The 16250-nt window shown below is 41.4% G+C and overlaps 1 protein-coding gene across 1 annotated transcript in view; it reads right to left on the reverse strand.

Moving 5' to 3' along the window:
- The window catches only part of CRPPA (CDP-L-ribitol pyrophosphorylase A), a 294956-nt gene extending 279667 nt beyond the window's left edge, over positions 1–15289 (reverse strand). Inside the window, exon 1 of the mRNA XM_027574160.2 lies at positions 14918–15289. Within this exon, the coding sequence (XP_027429961.1) occupies positions 14918–15156 (239 nt within the window). The 5' untranslated portion in view covers positions 15157–15289. The remainder of the gene's footprint in view (positions 1–14917) is intronic.
- Positions 15290–16250: the final 961 nt, after the last annotated feature.

A 16250-nucleotide genomic window follows, 5' to 3' on the forward strand; every position in this document is an offset into this window, starting at 1 on the left:
TTTTAGGACAGAAAGGCCCCTAAAAGAGGACCACCTCCTAATTCCCCAAACCTGTGAAGGTATAACCCTACACACAGGATGAACTTCACAGAAGTGATTTAAGGATCTTGAGATGAATCCTTCTGGACTATCTGGGTAGGTCTAATATAATCACAGGAGCTCTTACACATGAACAAGAAGCAGAAGAGTTAAAACAGGAGAGGAGTTAACAGAATCAGTGCTCAATGTGATAGAGGACCACAAGTCCAGGATCGTGAACGACCTCCAGAAACTAGAAAATGGCAATTGTCCCTAGAGCTTCCAAAATGAACATAGCACTGCCAACACTTTTATATTTTAGCCCAGTGAAACTTACATCAAACTTCTGACTCTTCTGACTTCCAGAAGTTTAATCAATTCATGTTGCTTTAAGCTACTCAGTTCATGGACTTTTTTTTTCTTTTAACAGCAGCAATAGTAAACGAATTTAGGAGCCTCAATTTTAGTCTTGCTGCAAGGTAGAGAAGAGATTTAGTAGAGACAAAAGATGTAGACCAGATAGGAGGCGGCAGCTGCTGCATTTTGGGCAATGCAGTGATTGTAGCCTGGCTACCCAACTAAGCTTGTAGATGGCATTTGAGAGATAAATTCGAGGTAATAACCTAGTAAGATTGGCAAAATAAATCAACTATGATAAAATATAAAATAGTTAACCTAGATTAAACATTTACTACAGCTTGAGCCTTAGTCATGTTCTAAACTCCTAGAGTCCTCCTCCTCTACTATCTCTTAAATGGGGAAACAATTACGATATGATATGTACATCACACTTAGTTTTCCTACACTACCGTCTTACACTACAACATACTTGAAATAGTTTTACCATTCTTCATCAAAAGACCTTCCATCTTCTAGAACGTAGGTTCCGTGATAGCAGGGACAACATCTTTTCACCCACTGCTTTTCACCTAGTACCTAATAAACACTAATTTGTTTAGTAAATGACCATGGTCAGTCTTATCTACCAGAAACAGTGTAACATCTGACAACACAGCGTTGTCTCAGGGTTATGAAAATGCAAGAAGCTCTTCATTAACCTAGTTAGCTACAAAAACTCAGTAATGAGTATAACTTTCCCTATGCAATGTGGTTGTGTTTTGAGTCATGTGACTACTTACCTTCATTTCTAGAACTCTAGCCGCTCTAAGGCCAGGATTACTTATGTTTTGTTAGACACTGGGGGGAATTTCAATCACAAGTAAACTAAGACAATGCAGTAATATTCACAGAAGACCAGAGAGTGGGATATGTATTATGTGCAAGCAATAAAAACTATTTATTGTAAGATTCAGTGTGCGTTGCTCTTTGGTTTGTAGTCCATCCATCCCCCATTCCTTTCATTGTAAACTTAATTGATCAAAGCATACTTAACAATTTAGAATTTATACTGTACTCAAAGCCCCCCTGCAAGTGACAAGTGACAATTTGTGTCCCTTAATGTGAAGCTTCCCAAAGTTCTGTCTTCACTGACACCCCTGTGATCAAGGCACTCATCTCCCCATTATTGTACTATCCTCTTAGCTGGTCTCATCTTATCCCAACACAACCCATTCTCACCACTTCTGGAGGGTTTTTCTCACCTGCAAACCTTAAGTCACCCCCTGCTGGTTCTTGAGCTGGGCCCTTTAAGATTTGAACTCAGTCCACTCAACCTTACACCACTTCCTCTCTCTCATGCCCCTCTTACTCGGAGGCCATTTTCTCGCACACCCAGGTCTTTGCTTATGCTACCTCCTCCGCTTCCCAGCACACCTTCCACCCATCCTGGGTTGGGAGGGAAGTAGGAGGCTCAGTCCCACTTGCTCAGCTGTGGGTTCCGATTGGCTTCCCCCAGAAAGCTTTACTAGTCATTCTGGGGGCAGCATCCCTGCTCTCCACTTCCAGAGTACTCTTACTGCTAGAGACACTTAGCATCATACCCTACGGTTTGCCTTTTCTATCTCCCTCACCAAGCTGCCAACTCACAGAAAGCAAAGTCTATACCTCAGAGCTTGGCACGTTCCAAACCAAGTAGTATTAGTAATATTAACAGGAATGAAGATTGATGGTTTGAGAGGTGACGCATACTGTGTAGAGTACCAGCCTGCAAAATCTATCAGATTGCAATAAGTCACTATTATCATCACTTTATAGATGGCACAGAAGCAGTGGCCTGCCCATAATCTCACACTTAGGAAATGAAGGGACTTGGGTGGACCCAAGTCTGATTTTGGAGCACACAGTTAAGCTCTGCAAATGTACTAATAGTCTCTGAGAAGGATGTGGTAAAATCCAGGAGCAAGAAGAGCATGTCCACATCCACTGTGTCTCCAGCACTTCATTCATCTTATTAGTGATGAACCATATAATATTGTTGCATTTGTGGTCAAAATGTCAAGTCTCCTGTAATTTCCTGTAATTCAAGCAAAAATAAACATCTAACATTTGCCAGGCAGTATACTAGACCATTGTGATATAATAAACCAAGACTGGCAGAATTCCTGACCTCACAGACCATATGTTAATATCTGCTAAATGAATCCATGAATAGAGAAGACTGACTTAGAAAGGAATAAATTATTAGTTTAAGTGTTTAAGCCTTTTCTCCATCCATAGATTCATTTAACATATTTGACATAATGGTCTATGATTCGCCTGAGTTTAAAGCATTATTAACAGTGATCAAACATATTTCAGCTTATTAATATGACATCACACTAAGGTTTTTGGTTGTTTTAAAGAAACTTTAAGTACATGCTCAAGTAAATCAGTAGGCAAGACTGTTTATAGTCAAGAGCTTAACTTGTACTCTAAGCTCTTCATCTCTTTTCATAGTGAATTTTACCAGAAAAATAGCTTAAAAGCAACTTTTAGAGACCTCATATTGCTATTTTTCACAAAAATTACTTTCAATTATCTTAACATCGAATAAGAGAAAGACATTGCTAGTCATTCCAATATCTGCACAGTGAGTCAATGAATTAATGAACTCCCAAAGACAAATCCCAATTTTACTATGAATGCCTTCAAAGAGCTATAAAATAATTAAGTTCCAAACAAAGCCAGTCAAAAGAAATGTAAATAATTAGAAATACCCATGGCCTTTGACTCTTTCCAAAAGCTGTAGGAGACTAAATAACAAAGTGTTTTAAACTCATCTTTCTCAAACTATAGATCAAGGCCTATGAGTGTGCCAATTTAGTGAGTTTAGATTAACATTTTTGGATAAATGAACTAGAAATTAACAGAACAGTAAGTTTTTACTTTAATGGAATCATCATGCAAAATGTTCTTTTAAACAAGTCACAATAGGGGTGCCTGGGTGGCTCAGTTGGTTAAGTGTCTGCATTTGGCTCAGGTCATGATCTCAGGGTCCTGGGATGGAGTCCCGCATCAGGCTCCCTGCTCAGCAGGGAGTCTACTTCTCCCCCTCTGCCTGCCTCTCTACCTACTTGTGCTCTCTGTGTCAAATAAATATTTAAAAAAAATAAATAAAAAAACAAACAAGTCACAATAAAAAATTTTTTGGAAGACATTGTTTTAGACCACTCTTAAGAAAGGACACTGTTACGCTATTTTGTTCAGCAACCAAGCATACTCCCAGCACTTGCAAGCCTTTTTAAGTACTGTTTATATTTCAAGGAATTTATTCACATTCTTTTCTAGTTATAGAATTAAGAACCTTTTACAGTATTAAAGTTTAATAATGTAGGATCATGGGACTGAGAAAAACCTTAACGACCTCACGCAGTGCCTACTGAACAAATATTTGCTGAATAAATGAATCTGGTTGACCTCCTTAGCTGAAGGCAAGTCCACACTGAACTCCTGTAGCCGGGTTTTATCAAGTTCTCTTATTTCCTTCCTAGCACATTCCATGGTCACTTACAAGTCTAACCTCAAGCTCCACTACACCTATAGACATTTTGAGGAAAATTTTCGTTTCTCATATTTTCTCCCACAATGTTAAAAAAAAAAAAATCACTTCGAGTATTTAGCTTGGGCAGTTTAATATGATCAGTTGAAAACAGAAGATTTAAACAAATGCTTTTTAAATACACAGATGAAAAATCAGGTCCTACTAAACCCTCGAAAGGGCTCTTACCAGGTTGCGGGAGTTTGGTCCCAAGGGACAGTGGCAACGGTGGCTGACTGCCATGACAGTCTTCATACAGACTAGGTCCGTGGATTGTACTGTGGCCATAATCAGTAGATTTACATCCCTCCATACCCACCCTCATATTTTAGCAACAAAGTATTGAGTTGATATGAAGGGTCTTGTTCCCAAATGCCCTCAAAAGGTCAGGTCTCCTTATTATGGCCCATGAAGGATTACCAGTTGTCAAGCCCAACCTACCAGTCTTAATCTCTTCTTGAAGGAGCCCCATGGGGGCCTTCCCACTGGGAATTTAACAAAAACATCTAGTCATCTGACCTACACAAAACACAGTCCTATTGTATTTTTAATAAATATAGGCCTATTGCTTGCTTCCCTTCACTCAGATTAGACCCTTAATGAAGCATTAATTTTTTAATGTCAAATTCATGTATTTGAACATATTCATTCAACTACAATTATATAAGTGTCTTTTTCTTTCTGAACTCTTAATCCAATTAGTCACTAAAACCTGTCAATCTTGTCTACAGATTTCTCCTATCTTCCCTACTCCATTCCAACTTTCAGCTCAACTCCAGCATTCAACATTGCTCATTTAAATTAACATTTATGTATTTCTCTATTTTGTTTAAATAGAATTTGCAGGGGTATTCAGAAAGAGTAAAATAGAATAAGTACACAAGAAAGCAAAAATTAGAGACAATCCAGTAAGTCAGAAAATCTAATGAGCCTTGAGTTCATCAACTTACACGTATATACCTACCAGCTGGGAAGATGGTGGAGTAGGAGAACCCTAAGCCCACCTCATCCCACCAATACAACTAGATAACAACCCAACCAGTGTAAATAACCCATGAAGTGACTGGAAGGCTGACAGGACAAACTCCACACTAAAGGCAGGGAAGAGGCCACAGTGAAGGTAACAAGGGCCAAGACACAGTCTAAGAGCAAAAGGGACCTTGTCGCCCATGGTGGGGAGGGAGCTGCTGGCACTGAGAGGGGCAGAAAACAGATTTTCACCAGCAGCCCACGCACTGGGAGAACAAATCTCTTTACAATTTGCCTCTGAATGTGAAATGCGCCAACTTTCCTCAGTTCTTAAAACCAGCCAGACTTAAAGCCTGGAATTTTTAAAAATGCACAGGCTCCAGTCTGGGAGAGCCCAGAATACTTTAGGAAGTGGAGTCCCTGCCCTTAGAGACAGCAGGACCAACACCCCATGTGGATACACTGTACAACCAGCAGTTTGAAAAATACTGGGGGCAAATTGGAGGAAGAGTGGTTTGCTCTTCTCAGAGCACAGCCTAAAGAGACACTAGGAGACCCCTCCAGGAACAAAGGAGCTGGCAGGTACCATTTCCCTCTCCTACCCCACAGCATGAACAACAGCCACCTGTGAGGACCAGCTTAGAGCTCACACTCCTAACCTCACTTGCTTGCACAAAGCCCCAACACATCATGCCAGCCCAACACATTTCAGTGGACCCACCCCTTTCCAATAACTCTTATGTCAGTCCCCCTGTGGTGACCCCTCCCCCAGAAGACCAGTGTAAACCCTGTCAACACCCCATGCCTTAACCTGCACTTTTACAGGACCTCAGTTCCTGCAGGGGCAAATCTCCATTCACAAGCAAACCACTACATACCTTGCTGCCCACAACAGGCAGAGAGGGCCTCTGCAGACAAGTAAAGGAAAAAGAGGCTTAGATTCAAGAGCAGAGCACACACAACACACATAGGTGACAGTCCCTGAAGCACCAGGACCTGGGGAATAAGGGACACTGAACTGCAGGGCACTATAGGACTTCTTAATAAGGTTATTATGGTTAGGAGCAAGAGAAGTAACTAACTTTCCTAACACAGAAAAACACAGAAAGTCAGACAAAATGAGGAGACAAAGCAACATTTCCCAAATGGAACAACAGGACCAAACCATAGCAAGAAACCAAACCAAAACAGATTTAAGTAGTATGACTGATAGAGAATTTAAAGTAATGATCATAAAGATACCCACTGGACTTGAGAGAGTAGTGTAGGACATCAGTGAGACCATTACCAGAGATTTAAAAGAAAAAAAAAAAAAAAATCAGATCAAGAACACATTAAGTGAAATTAAAAATACACTTGATGGAAAAACTAGCAGGCTGGATGAAGCAGAGAAACAATTTAACAACCTGAAAGAGTAATGGAACATAAATAACCAATCTGAGGAAAGAGAATTATGCAAATTGAGGACAGTCTCCATGACACCAAGCATAATAACATCTGCATTATAGGGATCTCAGATGATAGAGAGGTAAGGGGGCAGAAAATTTATTTCAAGAAATAATAGCTGAAAACTTACCTTACCTGAAGAAAGAAACCTATCCAGATCCAGGAGGCACAGAGATACCTGCCCCCCACCCAAAAGAATTCAACCTAAATAGGTCCACATCAAGACATATAGTAGTTAAAATGTAATTTAAAAGATTTTAACAAGTACACTACAAAAAGTAATGAAAGGCAAAAAATTTTCAAGCAGCTAAGCAAGAAAGTTACATTCAAGGGAAAACCCATAATGCTATCAAGGGATTTTTCAGCAGAATTTTCTAGGCCTGAAGAAAGTGACAGGATATATTCAAAGTGTGGGAAGGGAAAAAATCAGCAACCAAGAATCCTCTATCCAGGAAGGCTATCAGTCAGAAGAAAAGGAGAGATAAAGAGTTTCTTTTTTTTTTTTTAAAGATTTTATTTATTTATTTGAGAGAGAGAGAATGAGAGATAGAGAGCACGAGAGGGAAGAGGGTCAGAGGGAGAAGCAGACTCCCTGCCGAGCAGGGAGCCCGATGTGGGACTTGATCCCGGGACTCCAGGATCATGACCTGAGCCGAAGGCAGTCGCTTAACCAACTGAGCCACCCAGGCGCCCCGAGATAAAGAGTTTCTTAGATAAAAACTAGAGGAGTTCATGAGCACTAAACCATCTTTAAGCAATTTTAACAAGAAATATTAAAAGGGACCCCAGGTGAAAAGGAAGATTGTAAGTCAGAGTATGAAAAGTAAACAAAAAAGCAATAAAAATAACTTTTACTGTAAAAAAAAAAAAAAGGATTCATAAAATAAAAGGATGTAGAGGGAGACAAACCATGAGAGACTTATGATCTCAGGAAACAAACTGAGGATTGCGTGGCGGGGGGTGGATGGGGTGGCTGGGTGATGGACATTGGGGAGGGTATGCATTGTGGTAAGCACTGTGTATTGTTTAAGACTGATGAATCACAGACCTGTACCCCCTGAAACAAATAATACATTATATGTTAATTAAAAAAAAAAAAAACCTCACTCCCGAAGAAATTGAAAACCTGGGGGAAAAAAAACGTACCCAGTACAGAAAACACTTAAAAAGTCTTCCCTTGCCAATAAAAGTATGCTTAACTAGTTAAGCCCATTGCTTTTTTAAGATTTGCATATTAACAACATTTTACTCCCCACCTCCCTCTCCAAACAAACAAAAAACAAAAAGGTTGGGGGCGGGGGGGGGGGGGGGGGGTGATTCTTTGCTTCTAGGAACTCTAAGCCCCAACCAAATACCAAGACTGTCTATAATGGCCTTAGAAATGCAGTAAGGTCCCTCACCAAAGCATTCAGATTTTGTAATGTCATAAAGTTGTCTAAACAATCCATGGTGATTTGTTCGCAGATTGAGATTAAGATTCAGTGTTCTTAATTTTTAGCGCACTGAAAAGAATTAGTACCGCTTGGCCAAAGTCAGCTGCCTTCTCCGGGCCTCCCTCCCCTCCCCTGGAAAACAGCAGCTGCTTGATGGACTTGTAAGCAGTATAGGAGATCCTGTTAGCAAAAGCCTCTCTCTTGGCATGTTAATGGGCCTTCAAAAGTATCAGCTCTCTTCTCTCTTCAGTGGCAATTTTAAAATTTTAAAATTCAAAATTTGTTGTCTGATGTATTTTACTTAACTCATGAGTGTTTAAACACTGCATTAATTAAAAAAAAAAAAGGATATAAAATAGGACCTTATACACCTAAAACATAGAAGAGGAGTAAAGAATGGATTTAAACTTAGGTGACCATCAACTTCATATACACTGCTATACTCAGATGTTATACACACACCTAATGGTAACCACAAGGCAGAAACAAGCAATATGTATGCAAAGAAAAAAGAGAAAGGGATCCAAATATATCACCAAAGAAAGCCAGCAAACCATGAAAGACAGGAGAAGGATCAGAGAAAATCTATAGAAACAACTGCAAAACAAGTAACAAAATGGCAATACATACATATCTATCAGCAATTACTTTGAATGTGAATAGACTAAATGCTCCAAACAAAAGGCATACAGTGACTTTATGAACATAAAGGCAATAATCGATAGTACTAGGGGACTTTAACATCTCACTGACATCAATGGGCAGATCATCCAAACAAATTCGACAAGGAAATGAGTGGCTTTCAGTGACCCATTGCACCAGATGAATTTAACAGACATATTCAGAACATTCCATCCTAAAACAGAATACACAATCTTTTCAAGAGCACATGGAACATTCTCCAGAATAGATCACATATTCGGCTTTAAAACAAGCCTCAACAAACACAAAAAGAGTGAAGTTATACTATGCATCTTTTCTGACAATACTATGGAACTGATAAACACAAGAGAAAAATCTGGAAAGACCACTAACACATGGAGGTTAAATAACATGCTACAAAACAATGAATGGGTCAACCAGGAAAAAAAAGAAGAAATTTAAAAAATACATACCAACAAATGAAAATGAAAACACAATGGTCCAAAATCTTTGGGATGCAGCAAAAACTGTTCTAACAGGGAAGGTTATAGCAATACAGGCCTACCTCAAGAATCAAGAGAAATCTCAAAAAATCTAACCTTACACCTAAAGGAGCTAGAAGAAGAACAAACAAAACCTAAATCCAGCAAAAGGAAATAAATACTATAGAAATTAAAAAAAAAAAATGGATCAATGAAACCAGGAGCCGGTTCTTTGGGAAGAAAAATTATACATATACATCAACAAAATAAACCTTCAGCAAGACTCATTGAAGATTAAAAAAAAAAAAAGGCGACCCAAATAACAAAATTACTAATGAAAAAGGAGAAATAGCCAATACCACAGAAATAATTTTAAAAAATTATGAAAACTGATATGCCAACAAATTGAACAACCTAGAACAAATGGATCAATTCCTAGAAACCTATAACCTCCTAAAACTAAAGCAGAAATAAAATTTTGAATAGACCAATCAGCAGCAATGAAATTTAATCAGTTATCAAAAAACTCCCAAATTAAAGTCCAGAACCAGATGGCTTCACAAATTCTACTAAACATTTAAATACCTATTCTTCTTCAAGCTATTTCAAATATATACACACACACACACAAAGGAAAACTTCCAAATTCATTCTATAAGGCCATTATCCCCCTCATACCAAAACCAGATATAGACACCACAAAAAAAAAGTACAGACCAGTATCTCTCATGAATATAGATGCAAAAATCCTCAATATTAGCATACCAAACCTAACAATAACGATATATTTTAAAAAAATCATACACCACTTTCAAGTGGGATTTATGCCTGGGATGCAAGAGTGGTTCAATATTCACCAATCAACATGATAGGTCACATCGACAAGACAAAGTATAAAAACTGTATGATCATTTCAATAGATGCAGAAAAAGTATTTAACAAAGTACAACAACCATTCATGATAAAAACTCTATGCCAAGAAGGTCTAGAGGGAACATACCTCAACATAATAAAGGTCTTGTATTAAAAACCCACAGTGAATATACTCAACAGTGCCAAATGGAGAGCTTTCCCCCTAACACTAGGAACAAGACAAGGATGTCCTCGCTCACCTCTTTTATTCAACACAGTACTGCAAGTCCTAGCCACAGCATTGTATCTAGGAATAAACTTATTCAAAGAGGTGAAAGACCTGTACTCTGAAAAAACACTGCCGAAAGAAATTCAAGATGACACAAAGAAATGGAAAGACATTCTGTGTTCATGAACTGGAAGAAGAAATATTGTTAACATGTCTCTATTACCCAAAACTATCTACAGATCTATGCAATCCCTATTAAAATACCAACAGCATCTTTCACAGACCTAGAACAATCCTCAAATTTGTATGGAACCCAAAAAGACACCAAACAGCCAAAGCAATCTTGAAAAACAAAACTGGAGGAATCACAATTCCTGATTTCAAGTTATATTACAAAGTAGTAGTAATTAAAAGAGTATGGGGGTACCTGCCTGGCTCAATTGGTAGAGCATGTGACTCTTGATCTTGGGGTTATAAGTGTGAGCCCCATGTTAGGTGTAGAAATTACTTAAAAAAATAAAATTAAAAAAATAATTAAAAAAATAAAACAGTATAGCAGTATAAAAATACACATAGATAATACAACAAAAAAAACAAAAATAAATGCACAATTACGTGGTCAATTAATCTTGTCAAAGGAGGAAGGAATATACAATGGGCAAAAGATAGTTTCTTCAATAAATGATGTTGGGAAAATTGGACAGCCACATGCTGAAGAATGAAACTGGACCACTTTCTTTCACCATACTCAAAAATTAATTCAATTCTAAGACCTGAAACCATATAAATCCTTGACAGAATATAGGCAGTAACCCGACACTGGCCATAGCAACATTTTTCTACTTACGTCTCCTGAGTTAAGGGACTACATCAAAATAAAAAGTTTCTGCACAGTGAAGTAATCAACAAAAAGTTAAGGGGCACCTGGGTGTCTCAGTCAGTTAACAGTCCACCTCTTGATTTGAGCTCAGGTCATAATCTTAGGGTCCTGGGATGGAGCTCCAAGTTGGACTCTGGGCTGGATGTAGAGCCTGCTTAATATTCTCTCCTTCCCTCACCTTCTGCCCCTCCCCCTCCTAAATAAAGTCAACCTACAGAATGGAAGAAGATATTTGCAAAGGACATATCTGATAGTTAATGTCCAAAATATATAGAAAACAAAATTCAACACCCCGAAAACAAATAATCCAATTAAAAAATGCAAAGACATGAACACACATTTATCCAAGGAAGACATACAAATGTCCAAGAGACACATGAAAAGATGCTCACCATCACTCATCATCTGGGAAATGCAAATCAAAACCACAAGATACCACCTCACACCTGTCAGAATGGCTAAAATTAGTAACACCAGAAACATCAAGTATTGATAAGGATGTAGAGAAAAAGGAAGCCTCATGCACTGTTGATGGGTATGCAAACCGGGGCAGACACTGTGGAAAACAGAATGAAGATTCCACAAAAAAGTAAAAATAGAACCACTATGATCCAGTAACTGCACTACTGCTATTTACCTAAACAACACACACGCAAACGCACTCATACTCACACTCATACCATGGAGTCAAAGTTACTAAAACAGGACTTCCACTGATTTTCCAAGTGGCAAGAAAGCAACCCAACTCAACCACAAAAATCAGTTTCCTTAAGACAAACACATACCAATCAATAAAACAGATTAATAGTTTTTTTAAAGCAATAATTCTTTCAGAAACTCTGGTCATAAACCAATAGTTAAATAAGAGACCAGGACACTTGACCTCAGTTCCTTATTAGTACAATGGGGGCAAAAAAAAAAAAGTTATTTTCAGTGATTGAAGAACAGGTGCTTTAATATATACCATGTTGTTTGAGAAGACATTCCCTTGATTTTCCCTTGGAAGCTAAGGATCTCATCATTCCACACAGCAGTCTTGCTCTTAATTCCTCCATGGCCATGGAACCCCTTACTCAGCCATTGGCTGTGCTGAGTCAGAAAATAAGCCTCCAGCATTCTGACAGCAATCTAGGAGTTTAAAGGTTTCTTTTGAAGGTTTCAACCGGTTGGGTTTTGTGTTTTTTTGGTTTGATTTTTTTTTGTTTGGTTGTTTTTCAGCTGTCTACCCCACCTTGTGAAGTATCCTGTAGCTCTAATTCCTGAACCTTTCCAAGGGCCTGGGACTTCAACCAAAATGCTTCTTCGCAGCTGTTCCCACTTCCCTAGGACTGCTAAGTCTGATTGATTACCATGCTGTTCTTCCAACATTTTGTCATCATCTTTTATCTACTCCAGCACCTCTTACATTTTCCCTTGTGTGGCTATACTATTTCTAGTCTCTTTGGGTGGGTAAATGCAAGACTGGAAATAATGCCATTTAAACATGTGTTTAACTCAAACCAAAACTAGCTACATTTCTTTACATTTCCCTAACCCCAATTTAAGAATTATAGACCAATGGGGCACCTGGGTGGCTCAGTCATTGAGCGTCTGCCTTCTACTCAGGTCACGATCCCAGGGTCCTGGGATCGAGCCCCGCATTGGGCTCCCTGCTCAGCGGGAAGCCTGCTTCTCCCTCTCCCACTCCCCCTGCTTGTGTTCCCTCTCTGTGTCTGTCAAATAAATAAATAAAATCTCTAAAAAAAAAATTGTGGACCAAACTTGAGGTGAAAGCTCTTGTACACTGTAGTTTTATATTGGCTCAAAATTCCAGAAGACAGATCACACCATAAGGGTCATTTTTTCTTGGCTATCCTTCTTAGTCAAGATTAACTAAGAAGATTACTCACAGCAACTTCTCTGTGAGATGGCAAAAGTTTGAGAAAGGAAAATCCTAACTTATGAGGTACAAAGGAGCTTTGAAATCAAATTCTACACAATCCATATTCACAACTCTCAGAGGTCAAGGAGAGCAGACACTGTCCTAAAATAAACCAGATGACAGACTGTGGTGATACCCAATTACAGCTTTTCCGATTTGGGATACTGAGAGCTGTGCTTCCCCTTAGTAAATGGTAAGCATGCATAATTTCACCAAAGAGCAAAAGGTAAGAATTTTACAACTCACTTTATGCTTCCATTTCCTTTCCTTATTTGAACCTGAATAATTCAGGGGGATGAAATAACCTAGGCTTTGGAGCACCATGCTCTAGGAAGCCTATTAGCAGTCAAGAGAATGCCCTTCCTTTAGGAAATTGCTCAGAAGCACCCATACCTAAACCCCTATAATGCAAGGTTTCCAAGGATTTCCTGAAACACAACCCAAATATAAGCATCCCTTAAGTTATTCAGGCATTTTAACAGTGACAAAAATGAGCCCCAGAGTATTTCAAAATGGAGATTTAAGTAGTTACTATTAGAATTGTATCACTGCTGTTATCAAAAGAAAACACATTCCCCCTTTTCCATAAACAAGGTCTTCCTGGAACATTCTTTTACTTTAAAAGATTTTTCCAGTAACCACCTATCTCAGGCTCCCTCAGAAGATGCAAACATGCTAATAATCTGAATTTCCTTCACAGGAAGGAAAATTAAATGTAAAAAACACCGTATTCCGCTACATCTGGTAATTAAGCAGTTCGATTCTGCTGGCCAAAATCCATTGTTCCTGTAATACTACCTACATAATGAGCTATGTTGTCATAAGGTCTAGCATCCAATACTGTAGTTAAATGATGCATACGCAGATAAAAGGTAGACTACACAATAGGGGGTAAGCACCTGGAACTGTTTCAGTGTTTGAGTTTCAGATGGAACCACCAACCTGATTACTTGAATCAAGGGTAATCAGGACTCTTCACCCTTCCGTTTTCCAAATGCCAACATTTAGGAAGATAAGCATACACAAAGCAACTTGGGCCCTTTGGCTTCTGTGGTGTGTGCAGCATGGTGGGGCAGGGAGATCTTTTCTGGGTAACAGGCCACTGTCCTTTGATTAGTAGCAACTCATTAGCTTAGTCTTCATCAAAGCCACCTGCAAAGGCTATGCTAAAAGAGGTCATCTCTCTTGAGATACAAAGGGCTCATTTCGAGGTTTAACGGCCTATCACAATACCACCCTGGCTTCAAGACGTTTCAACACCTTCCCAACACGTCAAAGGACCTTTGCAACTTGCCCTATTTCTACCCCTCCAGCCTCACCCCACGCTCAGTCATACTACTGGCCCTCTAAAGCAAGATAAATAGCACACCCCCTTTTCACCTCACTGAGGCTCCCCTAGTCCTCCCACCCCCATTCCCTCTCCAGATCCCCTACAAGTCAGTGCATTTTGTAACAGGATAAAGCACAAATTGGCCTTAACTTCAGAATCTCGCCCCCTTAAATCCATATCCACGTTGAAAAGCTTGGATTAAATTCTGCCCCTCGGTACACTTTCAGCACCTCTTAATCAACACAGGGTCCTAAGAGATACTTCGCTAGTGTTTATAAATGAATGGATAAAGCGAACAAAGCCTCGTGTAGTCAGATGCACAAGTAAAACTCCAATTCACGCATGCACGGAGAGTGCACATAAGAGATTGAGAAAAAGGCAGAGGCAGAAGAGACTCCTGAAAAGGCTTGCTTGTCATCAGGCCACCCTGGGGCCACTGTTAAGACTAAATGCCTCTTAGTCCCAACCCATGCTCTCCTTCCTTAGTCCAACTCCACGAGCCGGGCTCCCCCCAGCCCCCCGCCCGACGGCCTGGGCACAGAAAGGGCTCTGTGGGGCAGCCCCCGCTTGCATGCCAGTCTGTTAGAAGAGCAGAGCCGCCCATCTCGAAACTGCAAGCGCGGACAGAGCCCGAGTCGGCGGCGGGGACTGAGCGGGTGGGGTGGGCCCCGCAGTCCGCCGAGAGAAGGCGCCAGCGCGAAAGCACCACCAGGGGCAGGTGTCGCGGGCCGCCCGAGGCGGGCCGGGAGGGAGCGGGAGACCGGGCCGGGGGCCGGGGGCGCGCCTGGCGCCGCATTACCTCTCCAAGGCCTGCAGGGTGTAGCTGATGAGCGGCCTCTCCAGGATGGGACAGAACTGCTTCGGGGTGGGGACGCCCATCCTCTCCCCGCTTCCCCCAGCCGGCAACACGGCAGCCACGGCGGGAGCGCGGCGCCGGGGCTGGGCCTCGGCAGGGTGCAGCGAAGAGGCCGCGGCCGCTTCTTCCGCGCCGCGCGAGTCGCCGGGACAAGGCCCCGGTGCGGCGGGCCTGGGCTCCATGGCGGCGGGCGGCGCGGCAGGCCTGGCTCGCCCTGGGCCCAAGCGCCCCGCGGCTGCTCGGGACCTCGGCTGGGATAGGGGGTAAAGGAGAAGGGCGGGTGAGGGCGGACGGCGCCCTTGCGGAGCAGCAAGGGCCAGGCCGCGGCGTGTCCCCAGGGCACGCTCCAGCCGCCGAGCTGCTTCTCGTCGCGTCCTCGGCCCCTGCACCGAGCCCAGCGCCCCCGGCAGGCCTGAGTTCCGCGCCTCCTCGCTGCTCTGGCGGGCCACGCAGTCGCCTCGGGTGGAAGCGTCAGCCCTCCGTACATATCTACGGGGCCCCTTAAACTTAACAGCTGTGCGGAGGCTGTAGCTGTCAGGACGCCCTCCAGTCCCTCTCCCCTTAAAGACATTTGGATTCAAGTCACAGGATGGGAGAAACGTGCACCTCGATTTCTCCCTTTAAGCTCGTGAGGCCTAAAGGTTCCACCTTCTCTCAGAAAAGACGGGTGGATGGGCAAATGTTATTATGAACCGTATATATGAACCAAACTGCCGCGGATCTCAAATTTGTCTGCAAATTGGAACTACCTGGGGAGGTCCGAAAGTGTTGACACCTTTGTCCTACCCTCAGCCACTAGGATTTAATTAGTCTGCTGGGGGGCCGGAGTTTTAGAATGTTTTCAAAGATCCCCAGCTCATTCGAATGAGCGGGCTCATTTGGGGCCCACAGAGTCAAAGCAGTAACACTAACAATTGCTGAACAAGCGACACACATTAGCTCATTTAATCTCCAGGAGAACCCAACTATTATTGGGGTTTTGTTTTTTGGTTTGGTTTGGTTTTTACAGAGAAAGAAAAAAGGTTGTAATGTTCAAATAACGTGTAAAATTGCACAAATGGCAGATCTGCCTTTAGGCCCTTTCACGGAAGTACAGCCTGAGTTGAAGGATTCCAGGCCTGGAATTCAGTGCTGTCCTTGCTGGTCGCCTTTACCAGAAAAATGTAGTCAAGTACTTGGAATGTCAGAGCCCATTGTATTAGGTCCCTGGAATGTAAACTCCATGAGAGCAGGATCCTTACTTCTTTGGTTTGGGTTTTGTGCCCAGCTCCTGAAA

This window comes from Zalophus californianus, chromosome 12, assembly GCF_009762305.2.
Source record: "Zalophus californianus isolate mZalCal1 chromosome 12, mZalCal1.pri.v2, whole genome shotgun sequence".
NCBI lineage: Eukaryota > Metazoa > Chordata > Mammalia > Carnivora > Otariidae > Zalophus > Zalophus californianus.